The 21320-nt window shown below is 38.6% G+C and overlaps 1 protein-coding gene across 2 annotated transcripts; it reads right to left on the bottom strand.

Annotated features, from left to right (window-relative positions):
* Nucleotides 1-132: 132 nt before the first annotated feature.
* scyl2 (SCY1 like pseudokinase 2) lies at nucleotides 133-19942 on the bottom strand. Of its 2 annotated transcripts, none has more exons than XM_028449732.1 (18): nucleotides 19789-19942; nucleotides 16886-17083; nucleotides 16662-16819; nucleotides 16262-16406; nucleotides 14940-15089; nucleotides 14624-14845; nucleotides 14342-14458; nucleotides 14118-14243; nucleotides 12488-12664; nucleotides 9992-10114; nucleotides 9793-9906; nucleotides 7196-7328; nucleotides 6952-7070; nucleotides 6759-6859; nucleotides 5848-5917; nucleotides 5699-5776; nucleotides 5480-5602; nucleotides 133-4650 (listed from the first exon to the last, which is right to left on the bottom strand). In XM_028449732.1, exons 2-18 carry the CDS (start codon nucleotides 17060-17062, stop codon nucleotides 4033-4035), a joined length of 2751 nt encoding a protein of 916 aa, XP_028305533.1. In that variant the 5' UTR covers nucleotides 17063-17083; nucleotides 19789-19942; the 3' UTR covers nucleotides 133-4032. The 2 variants fall into 2 exon arrangements, with proteins under 2 accessions (XP_028305533.1, XP_028305534.1); XM_028449733.1 differs by having other exon boundaries at nucleotides 5857-5917.
* Between the last annotated feature and the right edge of the window lie 1378 nt (nucleotides 19943-21320).

Genomic DNA, 21320 nt, shown 5'->3' with positions numbered 1-21320 from the left:
AGTGTGCCATTGAATGCTGCTTTACTTGCACTTCAAACCAGCCTGCCATCAATAAAACCGCCATGTTTTGCCTATTTATTCAGTTTTTTCCTCTAACTAAATATTGAACGTAAAAAATCAGACGAGAGAATATTTGATGAAGTACTTTTCTTTTTATATGTACATAAGGTTTCCATTAAATCGCCTCAAAGAGAAGCAACGTAACCACGCCCACGCTACACATAATGTACATGTCAGCAGCAGATACAAATGATCCCCGAGAAGAATTAACTCTTCACTGGTTTTGGGGTTTTTGATGAGAAACACGTCCTGTTAAATGAATAGGTAACACTGCCCTGCTACTGGAAAGACAGCTCAACTCAAAACAAGTGTTTTTTAATAATTAGACACTGTGACGCAATAAAAGACATTACAGGCCAAGGACAATCCTTATCATCAGTAAAGATCACAGTGATCAAAGTGAATCCAATTCAGTGCAATTCTTCATTTTCATTAAAAGAAAAAGCCCAGATTCAGGTGTGAGTTTGTGTAAATGTTGAAAACCTTCCAGTGGATTACTAAAGAACACCCAATGTCCTTTCAACCAATCGTGACGCAGCTTCGGTTTATTGCAGACGACTCATCTAAGGCCTCGTCGTAACCATGATCAAAGTACATCAAAGGTATACGTCTGCTTCGTATTTACACATCACGCCACCAAAGCAGGTCCTCTGCAAACCCAAAGCTGATACCAGAACACAGGCTCACATACATATACACCAGTGGTTCTAAATGAAGGGGTGAATGGTTACAGAACAAGCTTAAAAAACTGAATTGGTCACGTTTTATTTGGAATGAGTTTTAAAAATAGGCTAATATTGAACGCTAACGTGTGCAAGTATAGTTTTAGAGAAGGAACCAATCAAGTACTAGATCAGATCTGTGTAGTGTTACTAATGTACCTGTGTAAAGCACAAACTGCAGGTGTACGAACTCCACTCACACAAACTGGAAAGCCATGTGAGCATGCATCTGATATAATAACCAATCATGGCTAAGCATTACTAGTGATCATATTTGGTTTACTAGTGCACGAGTGAAACAAAACTTGTCACTAGTACCTCTAGTAATCATTATATGCTAATGAGTGGGCGGTGGAAAGCGAAGTCAGGCTTGCCATTGGCTTTCAAAGATATTACAACCAATCAGAGAGCTGGATTTGAACCAAATCCATCCTACTTCATTTGCACTAGGACTTCCTACTAGTGAATCGTTTGGCTTCACTAATACTACTAGTGAGATTACTAGTAGTAGGCTACTAGGAAACAAACATTTTTTCTACTATTGAAGGCTTTTGGTGCACTAGGGCGCGAGTACACCTTACTAGTAAAACTAAATAATCTACTGCTTGATACATTTTGTATTAACTGTAGAACTAGTAAAGCTTTGAGTTTTTACTAGTCTACTAGTACTACTAGTAAGAGAAAATTGTTTACTAGTAGATGATTTTCTTTTACTAGTCAAGTCTAGTGCACCAAAAATCTTTACTAATAGAAGAAAATGTTTGTTTACTAGTAAATTTTACTAGTAGTACTAATGAAGCCAAAAAATCCTAGTGAAAATGAAATAGGAGTGATTATACCAATTGTGTGATTGTGTTACTCGTAAAATTAGTAAAGATTTGAGGTTTTTTCTAGTCCACTAGTAAGAGAAAAATGTCTACTTAGTAGATGGTTTTTCTTTAATAGTAAGGTGTACTAGTGCACCAAGATTTATTTATTTTTTTTATACTTTTAGTACATTCCAAATCTCATTAGTAGCACTAGAAGACTGTTTTTATTTTCCTAGTAGTACTAGTAGACTTAATGAAAGTGGACAATTGTGTGTTACTAGTAGAACTAGTATAGTAGATTTAGATCAACTGGTACTGCTAGTAACACAAAATTGTCTATTAGTAGACAATTGATCTTTACCAGGAAGCTGTACTAGCACTAGTGCACCAAAACCTTTACTAGTAAAACTACATTTTTGTTTACAACCAATACACTCAAAATCTCACTGGTATTACTAGTACATTGCTATTACTAAAGTGTACTAGTAGTACTAGTAAAGCCAAATGATTCACTAAAAATACTTGTGGAATGAATGCAAATGAAGTAGGAGGAATTATAACCAAATCCAGCTCTCTGATTGGTTGTAATAGTTTCAAAAGCCAATGTCAATCCTGAATTTACCATTCATTTTCCATTCAAATCTAGTATGTGCACTCCAAATTTTCCATACTAGTAAAGCTTAACTGCAGTTGATATCAAATTTATGCTGAAACAGATTTCATTCAACAACCCAAACCTTCTGCATTGCAAAGACTTAAATGGACCTTTCAAAATAAAGCAGAGAATCATCATGAAAAAGGAGGTTCACGCTTCTAAAAAAAAATAAATAAATTAAAAAAAAAAAAAAAAGTTTGACAAGATTCTAACAACCCACAGATCAAAGGTTAGCAATGCTCCAGTGAAATGATTACCATCAAACCACAACATTTATGTTGTTGTTTTCCTAAAATCTCCCCAAGCGAGCAGCCTCCTGGATCAGACTGTTCAGTGGGTTTTATTTTGAAAGGCCTTGAACTGCACACGCACACAGACACACACACACACAGACAGACAGACAGACGATCAAAACTTGACTGGAAACGCTGTGACGATCCAGAAACATGAAAATGAGAGGATGGGAAATAGATGCAGATTTTTTTTCTGCCAGTTTTCACGTTAAGAACGCTAGTTTCCATTGTTGGACTTCCAGGAATTTCAAGTAGAAAATCGTAGGAAACTGGGAGAATTAAACCACAGAATGGGTTCCTCTCTGTGCCTCTGTTCCTCAAAAAGACGTTCACTTCTGGAAGAAAGCAGGAAAATTTGAACATGGGGGGTTTGAGAATGTTTGAATTCATTTTTTATAGGATCCATACTGGTAAACCAATGGTTCCCATTCAAGATTGAGAAATCCAAGATGGTCACCATCCATATTGCCAATTTAGGTATTTTGTCTTTGGTTCTATTTGACAGAGATGCGTAATCTCAGAGGCGAATGGTTTTCAGGGTCAAATAATTCAATAATATACCTTTAAAATATTGTAAATTGTGCTTGGAGCAAGATCCAAGATGGCCGCCATCTGGGTTGTGAAATTCAATCTTAACTTCGATTCTGTTTGATGTAGAAACATAATCTTTGTGACAAAATTTAGGTTTTTGGGGACAAGGATTGTCCGTCCAACAGTTTATTCTGAAAGGATTGTATTTTTTGGCTTCTGAGCAAAGCTTTTTTATTTTGAAGAGGCCATCTGTAATCCTTACATAATCAGCTTTTATTTTGAAATAGCCATCTGCAACCATCAAATAATCAGCTTTTATTTTGAAGGGGCATTCTGCAATCTTCACAGAATCAGCTTTTATTCTGAAGGGGCCATCTGCAACCTTCACAAAATCAGCTTGTAATTTGAAGGGCCCACGTTCTGTTTCACATAGAAACGTCATCTTTGTGACAAAATGTAGTTTTTTTGGGACAAGAAGTGTCCGTCTAACAGAACCAAATGTGAGATTTGTAAGATTGAAATTTGCAATACGGATGGCGGCCATCTTGGGTCATGCACTAAACACAATTTACAGCATTTTTAAGATATATAATCAAATTTCTTGAGCCGGAAAACCTATAATTCTTCCCTGAGATCATGCTTCTTTGTCAAATAGAAACAAAGTTATGACAAAATATCAAAATTGGCAATATGGATGGTGGCCATCTTGGATTTCTTGATTTTGAGTGGGAACCATTGGTTTCCCAGTGTAGATCCCATTAAAAATGGATTCAGCATACTCAAAAACACCTAGAAATAAATTTTCCTGCTTTCTTCCAGAAGTGAACATGTTACCTTAATATATATCTGCTGAGCTATCACCTGCAGCAGAATATCAACCAGGCTAAAATAAAAATATAAACAGCAGAGCCCTGGAGACGCTGTAATATTTGCCAATGTTGAGTTCCTGAAGTCGTCTGTGATTATCCAAATAAGTCTTTTAGATCGTTGTTGACAGACGTGCTGTGTTTGACCCCAGCCTGGTTCACGCTCTGAGCAGCAGGATGAGAAAAGTTCTGTGGGCTAAAAAACGGGTTGGCTTGAATCCCAAACCCTGCCTGCGCCGCCCCCATCCCCACGGGGCCCCCCTGCATCTGAGTCTGAGCCCCGGAGGATGAACCGTACTGGTTGAGCCAGGGGCTGTTGGCGGCTGGAGGTGGGGCCATTGAAGCCATTTGGTTGAGGGCCACTTTGGGTTTGTTGGACGTGAACAGATTGTCCAACGCTGACATGTCGGGAGCTTTACTCGTATGTCCTGGATTCTGGACCAGGGCTCCAAAGTTAGGGGTGCTGGTGGTGGTGGCCATGCCTCCGTAGAGGGAGGGGCCTGTAGGCCGCATGCCCATGGCGCTGCCCTGGAAGCCCATGGGTGAGTTGTAGCCATTAGCTAGTGGCGCCCCCATTGAGCCGACCATGGGGCCGGAGGAGGGGAAGGCAGAGATGGGGGCGCCCTGAACGGCGGCCGGTCGGACTGTGTTGGTTAAAGACATGTTGTTTAAAGAAGTCATGTTGGTGAGCAGACTGCTGGTCAGATCCTTCATCTGAAAGAAACGCACAGGACACGCCCCCAATAATCAATAATTACATCATTATTACATGTGAATCAGTAACCTGATGATTAGAACGCAACCTTCAGAGAATCAGCTTTTATTCTGAAGGAGCAATCTGCAAACTTCAAACAATCAGCATTTCATTTGAAAGAGCAGTCTGCAACATTCCCAAAATCATCTTTCATTCTGAAAGTATTTACTATTTGGTTTCTGAGCACAGCCTATGACATCACCAGCTTTTATTTTGAAAGAGCCATCTGCAATCTTAACAGAATCAGCTTTTATTTTGAAAGAGCCATCTGCAATCTTAACAGAATCAGCTTTTATTTTGAAAGAGCCATCTGTAAACTTCACAGAATCATTCGTTATTCTGAAAATGAGTATCTACTGTATTTGGCTTCTGAGCACAGCCTATAACGACACAAGCTTTTATTTTTTAAGGGGCCATCTGTAATCTTCAGAGAATCAGATTTTATTTTCAATGGGCCATCTGCAACCTTGACAGAATCATCTTTTATTTTGAAATTTTGGTTTCTGAGCACACCCTGTGACATCACCGGCTTTTAATTTTTGAAATAGCAACCTGCAACTTTCACAGAATCAGCTTTTATTTTGAAGGTGCCACCTGCAACCTTTACAGGTTCGGCTTTTATTCTGAAGGGGGCAACTACAAACTTAACGGAATGAGCTTTTATTTTGAAGGAGCCATCTGCAACCTTCACAGAATCAGCTTTGGACTAAATTTGGGGGACGAGTAATTGAACAAAAATCTGTTTAATATTAATAAAGTACTTGTTAAACAGCTATTGGTGGGCGTTACCTGTGTGTTATTGGTGGAGGCTGCTTTAACCGTCTGTGGTGCTAGCGGCTGCTGACTCCTCAGCTTGGCCGCCTGCTCCTGCTCTTTCGCCAATCGCTGTTTCTCCTCCAGTGTGAGGGACATCTGTAAAACGTAATAAAGGAAAACATGAACTCTGAGCAGCTAGCGCTAAATTAGCATAGTGTACATATTGAATGAGGTGTAGCGCTATGACTGTACTCTGTTAGGATGTGAGGACGCTGCTGACGGCCCGTTTTCTTTCCCATTCACTCCTGAGCTGCCAAAGATGTCCTCGATCTGAAAACAGAAAAAGTCTATTTAAATCATATTCATTCTATCATCACTGGTTGCTATGGAGACAGCCTAACCTGACTGACAGAGCTTGATGAACCCTTGGTTTCCTCTGATGGATGACCAGGGTTTGAGATGTTGATGCTCCTATGGAGGAATCAAAAAGAACCAATCACAAACTCGAACGATGTGGGAAAATTACGTCATCATAACATCTGATATTTTCATTACTATTAGTGACCAACTGATTAGACGCTAAATCAGAGATGAGATATTTGTGGACAACACAAATATGTGAGTCTTAACTGAGGTCCACATTATCAACAATAATGTTAGCATTTAGAATAATGACTAATTTGAGCATTAGTACAAAAAAGAACAAAGGGTTTTGTCAGTTTTGGTTGTCTTGTTGCGTCTTTTTAAAAATAATTTTAGCTATTACATCATATCGTGCGTTTCCATTGTCCTATTGGGTGTGTTTGTTGTGTCTGTCGTCAGTTTGTGTATTTTTTATATATCATATTGTGTGTTTCTGTTGGCGTTTGGGGTACTTTTTGTGATTTTCTGTCATTTCAGGTGTTTTTCGAGTTACTTTACGTATTTGTTTGTGTGTTTTGGTTGTCATATTGTGTTTGTGTAGTCAAATTTGTGCTTTGTAGTGTCTGTTGTCAGTTTGTGTATTTTTAAAGTATTTTTCAAAATGACTCCAGTAGTTTTTGAAGTCAATTTGTGTATTTCTCTTCTTGTTGCCGTTTGGGGTCTTTTTGGAGTATTTTTTGTGATTTACTTTCATTTCAGGTGTTTTTGGAGTCATTTTGCTTGTTTTTGTTATCATATTGTGTGTTGTTGAAGTTTGGTGCGTTTTTCTGTCATTTTGCGTGTTGTGAATTTGTTTTAGGGGCTGCACAAAACTAGACCAAAAACCACCAGTGGCTTTGTCTGCTGTAAATGGAAGGTAACCACGCTATGAATAGATGAAAACAGGCACCTCTGCTGCTCCTGCATCACGTGCAGCTGCTCCAGTTTGGTTTTGTGTTCTGCCTCCATACGGTTCAGCATCTCACGTATGACTGCCATGAAGGAGTTAAACTGGAACACGCGCACACACATAGAAACATGTTTAAAGGTTAAACAGGAGGCAGGACATTGCGTTTGACTCACATACAGACACAGAGCAGTACCTGGTTCAGATTGAGGTTGTTGTCGATACTCAGAGAAACCAGGTGAGGTAATGTTTTGGTGGCGAGGTGCTCTTTGGGGATTCCCAGCTTCTTGTGGCTGAAGGTGCACTTAAAAATTCCTGCAGTGAATTAAGCAACAAAAATGTACATTTACAAACACGTGACAGGGTCATGTGTGTGTGTGTGTGTGTGTGTGTGTGTGTGTGTGTGTGTGTGAAGAATAAAAAGATCTTGAAAGCAGAACCTAAAATTCCCATGAGGACTGCTGGTTCTCTGGAGGGAATCTGTTGCAGGAAAGGCAGGATCTCATCGATGACGAACCACTTGTCCAGATACTCCAAGATCTTCCCCAGACACACTAGGGAATTCACTCGTACCTGCACGACAACAAATGAGCCATCATCTCATTGTTCTATGTGAACCGTTAAAGACTGTGTGAAGCAAATTCTGACATTTTTTTCTAAACACATAAAATGGGTCATAAATTTACTCCTTAACACATGTACAAAGCCATTCAACCATTTATAATTTCATTGTGGAGTTAGGCTTCAAAAACTATATTTCCAATTTCTGTGTTCCAGATTTAATGGGCGGGTCAGAAACCCGACCCTGCTGCTGAAGCACACCAAACTTCCGTTGCCTCCAGCGGGCGCAATTTGGCCCCTAGCCGAAAACAAACCACATATTTGGACTCAGGGGAATAAAACGTGTGCACTGGTGCCACATTTTCAATTAAATTAAAATGTTTATACAGCGCAATTTTGTTTTGCCTCTAGCGGGCACAGTTTTGACTCTACCCAGACATTTCCGCTGATATCTCGTTTGACCTGATCCAGGCACTTTTGGAAGCACTATCGACGCTGGAGCTGCTTTAACATTGTTCTCTCCTGTAAACACAGTAAGAAGGCGGTGCCCTTCCTGCGAGTGGGCGTGGTTCCAGCGCCTCTAACTGACACACCCCCAGCGTCTCAAAGCAGAGAGAAGTGCTTGTTTTTCCATGATTTTGAGAGCTTTCATATTTGGCTCAGTGGTCAATGACACATGTTTCTGTGGTGTGACAAACTCATAACATAAATTTATTTCTGCTTTACACAGACATTAAAGAGATCCTCAAACTCAAGGCCCGGGGCCAAATCTGGCCATTTAGAGCATCCAATTCGGCCCACAGCAGAAAGCAAAAATGGAGAAACTATGAATTTTTGTGCAAATTAAATTAAATTAGGTATAAATATCTCAGCTAGATATCTCCAAAACAATACACACATTTAATGAAACTCCACAATATTAGCAGGGCTCACATTTTCAGCATGCTTATATCACACAATGTCATTATTCATCTCAAATCTCTTGAGTTTACTTATTGCTTTGATATCTGTGCCTTACATATTCTATAATTTATTTATACGTGGACTAGACGTACTAGACCACAATAATGATTAATGATTACTAATTTTCCCACCTATAATCTGTGGCCCTGTTAAGATAAACCGCTTCATATTTGGCCCCTGAATTAAAATTAGTTTGACACCCCTGCTCTAAATAATCAGAGAAAGGCCCCTTAGGAGAGCTCTTCTTCTCTGTTTCATTGTCTATTATGAAACCGCAGTCACAACTGATTTAATCCTCTTTCAGTAAACAAGAGGTTTACATCAGCATCTTTAACTTTTCCTGATTATTTAGAGCAACCAAAGGCAACACAAGTTGACATTTTGCTAAATGATCTAAAATGCAGACTGAATGTTTCAATCCATCAGTAAACAATTGAAGGTTTACAGGCAGTGAGGCTGCGTGACATCATCAATCACCTATTTTAAATATGGTGGACACAGGCTCTAAAACTGTAAAGTAGTCCCATTTTTAACAGTTAAAACAATTAATATGGTACAAAATATTGCGTTTTGTTAGGCATCTTTTTAAAAAGTACATTTAGAAGATTTTAGGCCACATTTGTAAAAAAAAAGTGGAGGAACTCTTTAACTTATTCACTGCCAGCCATTTTAGAGCATTTTGACTGATTTTTAAAGATCTACAGAATATTCTGCAGGATGACAATCTGACATCAGATTCTGAAAGATTAAAGTCTCTACTTTCATCAAAAAAATGTTTCTAGCTTGTTTTGTTCTTCTGTAATCCGCAGTTGAATAGAGGCAAGTTTCACACAAATCCCCAGTTTGTGACAAAAAGCTGATAAAAACCCCTTTTTCTGAAAAAATCTATTAGTGATTTTGAAGCAGTTTTTATTTTGCTTTAGGGACACCTCAACATTAGTTTCCTTCTATAAAACTACAAAAAAACAACACTGAGACCAGGCTTTTGAGGGCAACATTTTTATTATTTAGCTACCTGGGTCAGAGTTGAATGGTTTGCCTACTGTATTTTGGCATTCCTCCAAGTCTCTCCCCCCGTCATTCTCCACACATGCCCTTCCCTCCTACTCCCGGACATGCTGAGTGTTTCTGCTTGCCTCATTGTTTTGATCATTTTCTTTGTTCTACACATGCTCTGGTTGAGTGTGCGCTGCTGTGAGCTGCTGGAAACTTCAGCATCAACTCTTGTAACGCCATTTTCTGTCTTGTAATCTATTTTCCTCTCCCTCTGAGCTCTGCCCATCACGGGTGATCTCTCATCCAAAGGTGTGCTGCTGCCACCTACATGTCACCAGCTGGTCACTGTATCATTGTGCAAGCCTGATATTCACAGGTGAGCTTCGTCACACTGTCTCTTAGCAACCCCAGCCGAAAAACACAATTGACGTCTATAGACGTGAATGGCAGCCAACGCTACTAAACCAAATGATGTCTTTAGACGTCAATGAGTTAAAGACGTGTGATGGATACTCACGGCGAGCGAGGACGTCTGCAGACAGGCTGATTTGATCCGAGGGATGAGTGAGTTCTTCATGGAAGGGTAGTCGATCAGGTTGGCAAACGTTGGGATGATGTTCAGACACAGCTCCTGTTTGGAAACACTCGGAACAATCAGATTTAGGATGTGAAACCATTAGAAGAACCCATTCCATTGCTGGTATCTAATCCTGTACCTGGATCTGTACTGAGGGAGCTTCCAGGGCTCTATAGACCATGGGCAGGACGCTGTTCTTGATGTCCTCAGCTGGAGTCTTGGTCAGCAGCAGATCCATCTTCTGCAGGAATATCAGCAGGATCTGCACGACACACAGAGAGAGAGATATTAAAAAGTCAATACAACACTGAGCTTTCTTCTGCTGGTTAGTGATGGAGGTGAATTCAGTGGATTATTTATGATGAACACGATGATGATGATGATGAGCGTATGGGCCACAAACACAATCACAGCAGAAACACCACTCACCATATTACTAGCCTGAAGAAGCATGAAGAGAAACACACAGAGGGCTTTGTTGATATGGTGACACATCATTTAGAATTCATATCATTTATCTGAGATGAAGTTTCCTTTTCTGTGTCAAATGAGAATAAAAAGCTGGGGCTACAACTGTGTGTGTGTGTGTGTGTGTGTGTGTGTGTGTGTGTGTGTGTGTGTGTGTGTGTGTGTGTGTGTCAGGGTCAATAATGTTAGGCTGATGTTAATGTTAAGCTATTGCAAGGTTAATATTAATGCTAGGCTAATGCTATTGTTTGGTTAATGCTATTGCTAGGTTAATGCTAATGCTAGGTTAATGCTAAAGCTAGGTTAACGCTATTGCAAGGTTAGTGCTACTGCTAGGATATTGCTTATGTTAGGCTAATGCTATTGCTATGTTAATGCTAACGCAAGGTTAATACTAACGCAAGGTTAAAAGATAAAGCTAGGCTAATGCTATTGCTAGGCTAATGCTATTGCTAGGCTAATTCTAATGCTAGGATAATGCTAATGCTAGGATAATGCCACTGCTAGACTAATGCTAACTCTAAGTCGATGCTAGTGCGAGGGTTAATGCTAATGCTAGTACTAGGCTAATGCTAAACCTAGGTGAATGCTACCATTATGTTAATGCTTATGCATGCTAAATTATACTAATGCTAATGCTAGCTAATGCTAACGCGGGCCAGCACCTACATCCTCACTTGCATTTTCTTTAGGAAATGTAAATATTCTAGTTGTAATTGAACTTTAGCAATTTAGAATGTAATTATAAATTACTTTCTGGGGGAAAAGAATAATTTTAATAATTTCAATTGTAATTGTAAAAAATGCCAATCACCGTAATCGTGATTAAGTTGTAATTAAGGATGCACCGATCAATCGGCCGGTCAAACAGTGTATGAAACCAATCTTTTCCACCCATCTTTATTAACTCCACAAACGTCCTTAACTCTGTCATAAAGTCAGCCACTGCCCTCTTCTGCTGTGAGAAGACTGACAGACCCGCCTACCAAATCATGTGTGCATGTGCGTATGCCTCTGCTACACAGGATAACAACAACAACAACAGTCACGGAGGCACGGTTAGCATAGCATGTTGGCAGTAGTATACAAAAAAGAGAGCAAAGGATCACAATTTGTAACTCCTGTAACGTGGAAATAAGTCCTGGTGGAGCTGCAAACAAAACGCTACCTGACTCACTATAAGACACCACGACACCGCTGAGTGTGGAGCATTTGAAGCTAGCAATCAAGTTAATGCTAAAGCTAACGGAGCAAAGAGCCAGTGGGCTGCTGTTAGAGCTTATGAGCAGTGAAAAGAGCAAAGCGACTATGAAGAACATGATGGAGTTCATGGCTTTGTACATGAATAAAAACCTTCCACTAATGTATAAGTGACTGCAATAAGTGTGAGAACAACGAACCTGTGCCATGTTCATTCTGTCATTACACGTTGACTTATGAAAATGTTACACATGATGCACTTTATTATCTTTTAGAATGTTTGACTTTTAGGAGCTTTTATCTTGTAAACTGTTGCAGATTATTTTTAGATTGATATTTTTACATTTAAATATCCACAAAGCTGCTGCATTTGGATTTTTTAAACTTTTTGCACTACAAGGAAACCTAAAGCTCAGGACACTTTATTGGTGGTTTAAGATGGTTTTTTAGTTTGTCCTGTAGATCATTATTACATCATCATTTAACCCAAACCCTGTGATTTTCTTTATTTGTAAAACCAAAACACTGCTGTGCACTTTATTTTTGGCAAAGAGGTGAAAACAGGTCTGCAGTGGAACCTGATGGACAAGTTTAGTTTGTTTTAAAATGTGAAAAATTAAAGGCTAAAAAAAGTCATTCAGTATTTTGGACAGCAATGTTCTAAACTTTTTGGATATATTTGAGATAACTACCTCATGTGCAGTTAAAACAACAAGTTTGTGTTGTTTCGTGGATATTGTTCAATGTTTTATAATAAAATAAGATTGGAATATTCAAGGTGTATGCTCTTAGAAAAAAAAAAAAAGACAAACGGCAGGTCAGGCTTTTTAAAAAAAAAGCGTCGATCGGCCAGAAAATTGCAATCGGTGCACCCCTAGTTGTAATTGAACGTAGATAATTGAAGACGTAATTGTAATTTAAAAATGTATTTGACCCCAACCCTGTGTGCATGTGTGTGTGTTTGTACCTGGATGGGCTCCTGCTGCTTAAACACAGGCGAGAGGTCGGGCAGGATGAGGCGTACGTACTCCTCCTTGGTGCATTCCTCTGCTATCAGAAGCACGTTGGGCAGCACGAAGGGAACCATGTCTGGGTTTACAAACTCTGAGGTCAGCGCTGGAAGGATCCGATAAATCACCACCCTCTAGGAAAGGAGACGGGAAACAAAAAAACAAGGTTTCTTCCACCTGTTGCTGTTCCATTGTACAGTATGTATAATTTCACCAGCATTTATTTAATTATTTGTTTTTCTTTTAGCAGGATTATGTCAAAACTGTTAGAAGCATTTTGACAAAATTACAACCAAAGATACACCCTAGGCCAGGGGTGTCAAACCTATTTTAGTTCAAGGGCCAAATACAGACCAGTTGAATCTCACGTGGAATGCAAAATTTAGGGAGGAAAACAAGCAATTTCAACATTATTCTGCCCTATAAATAATAGAAGTTACAGAAAATTGTGGAATAATTTTTATGAAATTGCTGGATTTTGAAAAAAAATTAAGATTCATTTTAACAATTTGTGATCAATTCAGTGCCATTCACGTCTCAAGACGTGAATTGTGCTTTTTGGCTGGGGTTGCTAGAAGACAGTGTGACGAAGGTCTCCAGTGAATATCTAACTTGTATAAATATCTAACTTGTATGATGTAGTGACCAACTGGTGGCAGCAGCGCACCTTTGGATGAGAGATCACTGTGATGAGCAGAGCTCATAGGGAGAGGAAAAGAGTTCATGAGACAGAAAATGGCGCTACGAGAGTTGATGGTGAAGTTCCCAGCAGCTCACACTCAACCAGAGCATGTGTAGAACTAAGTGGACTATTGAGTGTCGCGATTGTGAGAGAAAACGATGAAAAAAAAATGGGGCAAGCGGTGACACTCAGCATGTCCAGGATGAGGAGGAAGTTCCGTTTGTGGAGAATGACGGGGGAGAGACTTGGAGGAATGCCAAAATACAGTAAGCAAACCATTCAACTCTGACCTAGATAGCAAAATAATAATATTTAGCCATCAAAAGCCTGGTCTCAGTGTTGTTTTTGTAGTTTTATAGAAGGAAACTAATGTTGAGGTGTCCCTAAAGCAAAATAAAATTTCTTCAAAGTCACTAATAGGTTTTTTCAGAAAAAGCCTTTTTTCTCAGCTTTTTGTCACAAACCGGTGATTTGTGTGAAACTCGCCTCTATTCAACTGCTGATTACGAAAGAACAAAACAAAATTATTTTTTTCTGATGAAAGTAGAGTCTAATCTTTCAGAATCTAATGTCAGATTGTGATCGTAAAAAATATTCTGTGGGTCTTTAAAAATGAGTCAAAATGCTCTAAAACGGTTGGCTGCATGAGCATGAGAAAACTGTGAGCCCTGCAAATATTGTGAAGCTTAATAGAATGTGTGTATTTGGAAAGGCTGAGTTATTCATTTACACAATGATTCATGTCTTTACTTTCTCCATAGGGCTGAATTGGCTGAATTGGCCAGATTTGGCCCCCTTGAGTTTGACACACATGCTTTAAAGTGTGAGCGATCCACATCATTTCCCATATCTGTCGTAGGTGTAGGTTTGCGCTCTCTGAGTGCTGTCTCTAAACTTTTCCTCACCTTTGGTAACTTGGGCAGAACTTTAGGGAGTCCTTTGAAAAACTGGGACTTCTGCAGGTTGTCCCGCTGGAAGAGAGAGTCAAAGTACTGAAGGGTCACAGCACCGACGTCATCAAAGAAGGGAATCTGAATCACAAATAGAAAACAGAAAACATCCCACTGTAAGAAAAAGGTGTGGCTATGTTTGTCTTTGTGTTAATGTGTAACAGAATGTGAGGACTAACTTTGGTCATCTGGTCGGCGTCGGGGCGGACGGTGGGAGTCACACTGAGCAACATTTTGACATGCTCTCGCACCTCCTCTGGGAGCTTGTTGAGCAAAGCTGGACTCATGCTGCTCAGCTGGAAACCAAACACATTTAAAAGGAACTTTTAACATCATAGAGGATAGAAACGATAAAAAAAATAGTGACAGTATCTGCCCTTAGCCCATCAATAATGTAATAAAGTTCAGGATAATCTTTCATCATGACATGGTGGATCCAGTTTACCCCACCCCTCACTAACCTGGTCCAGCTGCCGGCTAAAACTCTTAAAAATGTCGTGCTTGTTGACGTGAAAAACCGGCTTTCCCTCGTTGAAGACGGCGTGCACCACTACCCCCAGGGAGTACATGTCGGAGGCAGAGTCACAGCTGACTGACAGGATGTACTCTGGGGCCAAGTATTCAGGGTTGGGCAAGCAGAGGGGGGGCAGGTTGGGGTCCCACTCTTTACACGAGTAGCTGGGCTGAAGGAGGAAAGAAAGACAGAAGAACTCTCAGTGATGTTCTCTGCTGGAGCTTCTAAAGCTGTGATCCAGGGTTCCATCCACTCATTCACACCTCGACCTCTGACGGGTTGTTGGAGGAGATGCTGAAATCAAAGCCCATGACCTTCCACGCTCCGCTCTTATTGAGGATGATATTTTCTGTACACAGGTTGCCATGAACCATCTTCACTCCACTGTGGAGGAAGGACAAACCCTCGGAGATCTGAGAGACGAAACGCTGTAGTTAGACACTTTGACACAGGGTTTCTCAACCTTTTTTGAGCCAAACTACATCTTTTCATTGAAAAATATCTTAAGGCACACCACCAACCGAGAAAATGAAACTTTGTAGCCTCCATCTTCTATCTATGAAGCAAGGAATCTCTGTGTGTGTGTGTGTGTGTGTGTGTGTGTGTGTGTGTGTGTGTGTGTGTGTGTGTGTGTGTGTGTGTGTGTGTGTGTGTGTGTGTGTGTGTGTGTGTGTGTGTGTGTGTGTGTGTGTGTGTGTGTGTGTGTGTCATTCTCTATCTACCTTACCAATTTCTGTCTTAAAACGAATTATTCAAAACTTAACATGTTTGTTTAAACATACTAAGGGTTTGTGTTTAGCACTAATGCAACAAAAACCATGATGGATGACATATTTATACTTATTGCTATATTCGACCATGCATATCCTTTAATTATCAAAACAGAAATCTAACCAGATTTAGCCTTCAAAACATTTTCAAATATCATGCTGTTGCATTACTGTTTTTGCTTTTTCCCAAAATCTATCATGATTTTTCATATTTATTTTTTCAAATAAAAAGTGAAATGAACATTATGCAGTAATTCTTATCAAGTGTATGAATACAAATCAAACAAAAAAAACCAAAAAGATATTTTATAATGTTTCATATTTTGCATACACGTCGAGGAAGAGATACATTTTTTTTTTTAACATTAAGTATAACTAGAACTACAATTGAACTTTAATCTATTAAATATTGCTTTATATAATATAATATTTATATAACATAATACATAAACATGTTACTAATATTATTGTTATTAATAATAATAATAATATTCGTCAGAGGCGTCTGCTGATTGCTTTGATGTTTCCTTTGAAGTTTCCTTGACTTCCGCGTAATATTTCGTCAGAAACTGCCAGTCTGAGGAAGACTAGCAATTGTCAGTCGAAACATGTCAGAAGATCAAAGTGGACTTCCAATGGAACAAATGACTGAATCAACAAAACCTTAACATATCATTCAAAACAAAAAAGAAAAAGAATTTAGCTGGAATTATTCTTCCAAAAAGCAGGTTGAGGAAAATAGAATGATATGAAACAATAGAGGGGTTTTTTTCCCCCCCATATTAAAACATGTCCGTGCTGGTCAGCGCTCTCACCTGTAGCAGGCCGTACTTGGTCTCTACATCATACAGTTTGTACTCTTTGATGTCCTTGGGAACAGGGCTGGGCAGATTGTCCCACTGACCCAGTACGTTGGCCAAACTGGCAAAGACTGGCTCTGTGCAGAAGGCCAGGCAGTCTCTGAAAGACAGAAGGACAAAAAATCATCAGAATTGTTTCAAAGAGACAACAAGCGTGTGCAAAACAGACTTAAAGTTGGACAATATTCCAAAAAACAACAAAATTGAGCCTTTTGTTCACAAATGCATAGAAGAATGTAGCTCGTTGCCATTCTCTAGCTCCTCAAATTCCTATGAGTTGTGACTCATCGGCTCCGTCAATGATCGACACACCTGTGTGGGTACGTGTGTGTCAGAGTACGTGTGTGTGTGTCACCTTGACTCTTCCAGTGGGTGCTGCACGGTCAGCAGACGCGGATGCCTCAGCCTGGTCAGCTGCTGAACGCCCTTCTTCAGAGAATCCACTATTTGGTCCTTCTCAAACTTCTGAAACTTGTCGATGGTTTTCTTATCAAACACAAACACGGCCACTTCCTGCAGAGCAAAGAAACAACGTTGGTCTTTGGGTTTGAACTGGAAATTATTTATCCACTAACACACCTGTTTAGTGGACTTCTTGGTGCCGTTATAAATCCTCCAGCTCAAACCAGGACCCCCGCTGGCAATGTGTCGTCCCACCTCAAACTCCCGAGTCACCGGGTTACCCATGACGGCGCTGGTGACATCCGCGGTCACCTTGGTGACGGTGCTTTTGAGCTTGTTTAACATGGACTCCATTGCTCAGGCTGGAGCTGGCAGCTGAAATAAAGCATTAATAATGTAGGAGACAGCGGGACACTTTCAACACAAAGCAGAACAAGCATCAAAGTGAGCATCAGAACAAGCTGTGCACAGGAGACGGAAATATCTGTAAATCTGCTCCATGCTCAGACGCACTATGATATCAGTTCAGAAGAAGAAAAAAAAAACAGCAAAAAACTGGTGTTTCAGTAAGAAATGACATTTGCGAACACATCGAGAGGTTTAAACTTTGTAATAATAACTTTACACTTCACATTTAGCAATCTCAAAGTGCGACAGAAACAGAGTCAGAAGAAATTCAACATTAAAAGCAATAATGAAACCATAAAAATAAAAAATAAACTCCTTCCACTCTCAAACTCATGAAATTGAAAAGAATAATAATAGCCTGGTTAAAAAAAACATAAAATTACACAGTGACAAAATATTTTACGCTCCTTAACACACAGGAACAGATACAGGAGACATGCACAAAAATGATACACATGCAGAATGTTCGTACTCAGGTTGTGTATTGCCTGGCATCTGGCGATACAATTCGTATCTCAATACATAGGTCACGATACGATACGATATATCCCGATTATAAAGTATAAGGCGATTATTGCGATTTTTTCTTTTTTTAAACATATGACTTAAGAAACAAATAACCTGTAGATTTGTACAACTTTATGAGAACATTATGTATGAAATAGATTTTATTGGCATATTTTACACTCAAAACATTGGCTTTAACATGCCATGTGCCAACAACTTAAAATAAAAAAACAACATACAATCTGCCTGTGGCTTTTAATACAACTTTGACTTTAGTGCAACTTAACTGAGGTACGTATATGCCTAGAACAACAAATAAATGCAGAAAGTTAGTACTTTCTTTATAGATTTTATTGAAAAGACACAAGCTGGTCAACATGCCCAGGATTCAGCACTTCTTTGTGGAGTTACAATGTCTGCTGCAGTGTTAAAGACTTTCCTGGTTAAATAAAAGTAAAAAAAATAAGGAAAAACAAAAAATAAATCGATACGGATGCATTTTGAATCGATCCGAATCTCGTGCGACGTAATATCGCGATATATCGCCGAATCACCCCTATCAGTAAGCTACTGAATTATTTTACTTCTCTTTAGAGTAACACCCCACAGCACCTTCAGTATTGTATAGTGTAATTGAAATATCTAAATTAGGAGGACTCACTTGGTTTGCATCACAATTGTGTAAAAATAGAAATAGATGGGGCGGTGTGTAGCTCAGTGGGTTGAGCGCCCGCCCCATGTACGGAGGCTGTAGCTCCTCACCTGCAGCGGGTCCAGGTTCGATTCCCGGCCTGGGACCCCCTCCTGCGTGTCATTCCCTGCTCTCTCTCACCCCCTTCCTGTCAAGCAACTGTCATATAAAGGCCACTAGAGCCAAAAAAATCCTTTAAAAAAAAAAAAAATAGAAAACTGCTGCTCTGGATATTTTTTCTTCGATAGAATCATGTGTCGGCCTCATTGCTCAATAAATCAAAGACAATTCGCTTGAAAAAAACAAAGGATGCAAAAGGTTGAACATGCCGCTTGAAAGTTTGTTTTTATCTCCACCGTAAATGCATCAATGCATTGTGGGATGACAAGTTGCAGAGATGTGTTGAAAGAAGTGTTTTTACTTCATTGTGATAAAACAGGGAATATCGGAAATAGAATAAAACTGGTGTCAAGTGAATCACAGCCATCCTTGTCTGGTTAAGAAACGAAACAAAAAACAAAAAAAAAATGAATGAAAAAACACTTTTATGCATTTGTTTACATGACTCCACATCCCACAATGCAATAGGCGGAAATGTCAACAAACAGTGTTTATGAGGAGATAAAACAAAAAAACAAAAAACTTTCACGCAGCAATTTCGACCTTATTCCTTTATTTTTGGAGTAAATTAAATTTGATACATTGACCTTTTACTTTGTCCAACAATAAAATTATCGAGGGTAGCAGCTTTAAAAAATTGATTAATAATATCAACATTTTTTAAAATAAATAATAAAATACAGATTAATCAAATATGGTTTTCTTCACCAACCCTAGTATTTACCAGGCTTGGTTTTACATACTCAAACAAGTGAGTAGGCGTACAATATTCTATGAACCTAATATCTATATTTGTTATAACTATTATGACAGCTACAGACCTGTTTTACAGGATGACATTATTTTTTCCATTGTTTTACTGATGTTCCATTCCTTCTTTAGGTCTAAAAATACAGGCTTTTCTTTACATGAACAGGAGATATTTCCTGTTTATTTACCAACTTGTTCAACAGGATCAAAATATGGACTTTGAACACAATTTTTAAAGTTTGACTACATTCCATTTGTCACGCAGCAGGTAGCATTGTAGTGATGGAGTCTATGCAGTTTGAATTCAGGTTTAATATAGTTAAACATCCAAACACACAAACAGGTGATGACTGTAATACAAGCGCACATTCGTGTATTTTTCCGTCTTCTACAAACAAACCAGCATTAAACTAGGTTGTCACTTTAAACCATTTTCACAACCATCAAACAGCTTCCATCGAGCTGAAGTGTTGGAGTCGTTTTTTTTTATCAGGTACGGATCTTATTAGCTATCAGTATCAGTCTGCGCTAAGTAAGTAGCCAACAATACGCAGGTAGATGGTGGAAAACAGGTCAAAATCAGGCGGTGAAAGTAAACACTCACCGTGATGTCGGGGGTTAAAACGCTCTCAGCTGAGTTTGTGATGTTAAAAGAGCCGCACTGTTGTCAGTAGTTATCGTGGGACTCCATATCGTCCAGTGAGAAACGAAGAAGTGTTAGCTTACAATAGCATGTAATGGGAAGTCTACTTCCGGGTTTCTCAGCATAGTCATGTGCGTCAACGTCATCTGACGTAGGGCGACGTCGTCGTCGTTGTTTGTTGCCATGGAGACACGGCGAGACCGTCACAAACAACTTTTTAAATTCAGAATAGTAATTGATAGCTTTATTTTATTTTTCGTTAACGGTATTGAATGATTATTAGTCTTTAACACTTTGTTTTACATTTTGCTAAAAAAAACTCCTATACTCTTTAATAAAACGACATAATTAAAGTTAGCAGCTATTAATTCAACTGCTTAATTATCTATTTTATTTTTTATGTTTGGCTGTATTTTTCTTAGTGTTACTGAGGTGTGCTTTATTTTCATTTTAACGTTTTTTATGTTGTATATTTTTGTCTGTATTCTTGAAGGAGTCTCTATAATCATGCGAAACATTGCAATATGTAATATTTGCCTGGCTGGTTTGTATATTTTGTCTTCAATTAAAACTAAAAAAGAAGAAAGGAAAGTTTAAAAAAAAAAACAACAAAAAAAACAAAACAATTTTCATTAATCACAAACAGTAGAGATTATAATAGAAATTGTATTTTCCAACTTTTTTTTAATTTTTTTTATAAAACACTGGTTTTTAAATTGTTTTTATATATTAAGTGTCTTGTTTAAAAATAAAAAGTGATTTTTAAACTTTGCAAAGCACATCAAACTACATTGTGTTTAAATGCACTATACAAATAAGTATGCATTTGTTTTGCCTTAATTCAGTGTTTTCAGAATGTAATATTTGTTTGTTTTTTTTTCTCTCTTGCACAATTGAAGCATTACAAAGGAGTAATAAAGACACCAAACTTGATATTTAAGGGTTAACATAAATACATTCAGGGAAAGATTCACTCATACACTGTCACAACCACATTTAGAAAAGATGAACCAGGAGGAATAAACCATTCTATATTATTTCCAGTCTAATTATTATTTTTAAACCCACTTATCATAAACAGAAGGCAAGGCAAGGCAAGGCAAATTTATTTGTATAGCGCATTTCATACTCAAGGCAACTCAATGTGCTTTACATGACAAAACATTCAATTGTTTAAAATCAATAAGAACATTTAAAATCATCAGTAAAATCATTTAAAAATCATCAGTAAAATCAATTAAAATCATCAGTAAAATCAATTAAAATCATCAGTAAAATCATCATGACATCAACAACATGACTACAAATCTCTCTCAATCATATGCAGTAGAGAAAAAAAGTGCCTTTAACTTTGATTTAAAAATGTTCACATTAAATGCTGACTTCAGCTCTGCTGGCAGTTTGTTCCACTTCTTTGCAGCATAACAACTAAAAGCAGCATCACCATGTTTACTGTGAGCTCTGGGCTCCACTATCTGACCTGTGTCCATAGA

This window comes from Gouania willdenowi, chromosome 6, assembly GCF_900634775.1.
Source record: "Gouania willdenowi chromosome 6, fGouWil2.1, whole genome shotgun sequence".
In the NCBI taxonomy this organism is placed as follows: domain Eukaryota; kingdom Metazoa; phylum Chordata; class Actinopteri; order Blenniiformes; family Gobiesocidae; genus Gouania; species Gouania willdenowi.
The sequence above is the reverse complement of the archived record's forward strand: the minus strand, read 5'-3'. Positions and strand labels throughout refer to the sequence as shown.

Coding starts and splice junctions, on each gene's coding strand:
- scyl2 (XM_028449732.1), bottom strand. CDS start 17,062: ATGGAGTCCATGTTAAACAAGCTCAAAAGCACCGTCACCAAGGTGACC. Junction 10,115..12,487: donor AGCAGCAGGAGCCCATCCAG/GTACAAACACAC, acceptor TGTGTCGTGCAG/ATCCTGCTGATATTCCTGCA. Junction 4,651..5,479: donor CCTCCACCAATAACACACAG/GTAACGCCCACC, acceptor CGTTTCTTTCAG/ATGAAGGATCTGACCAGCAG.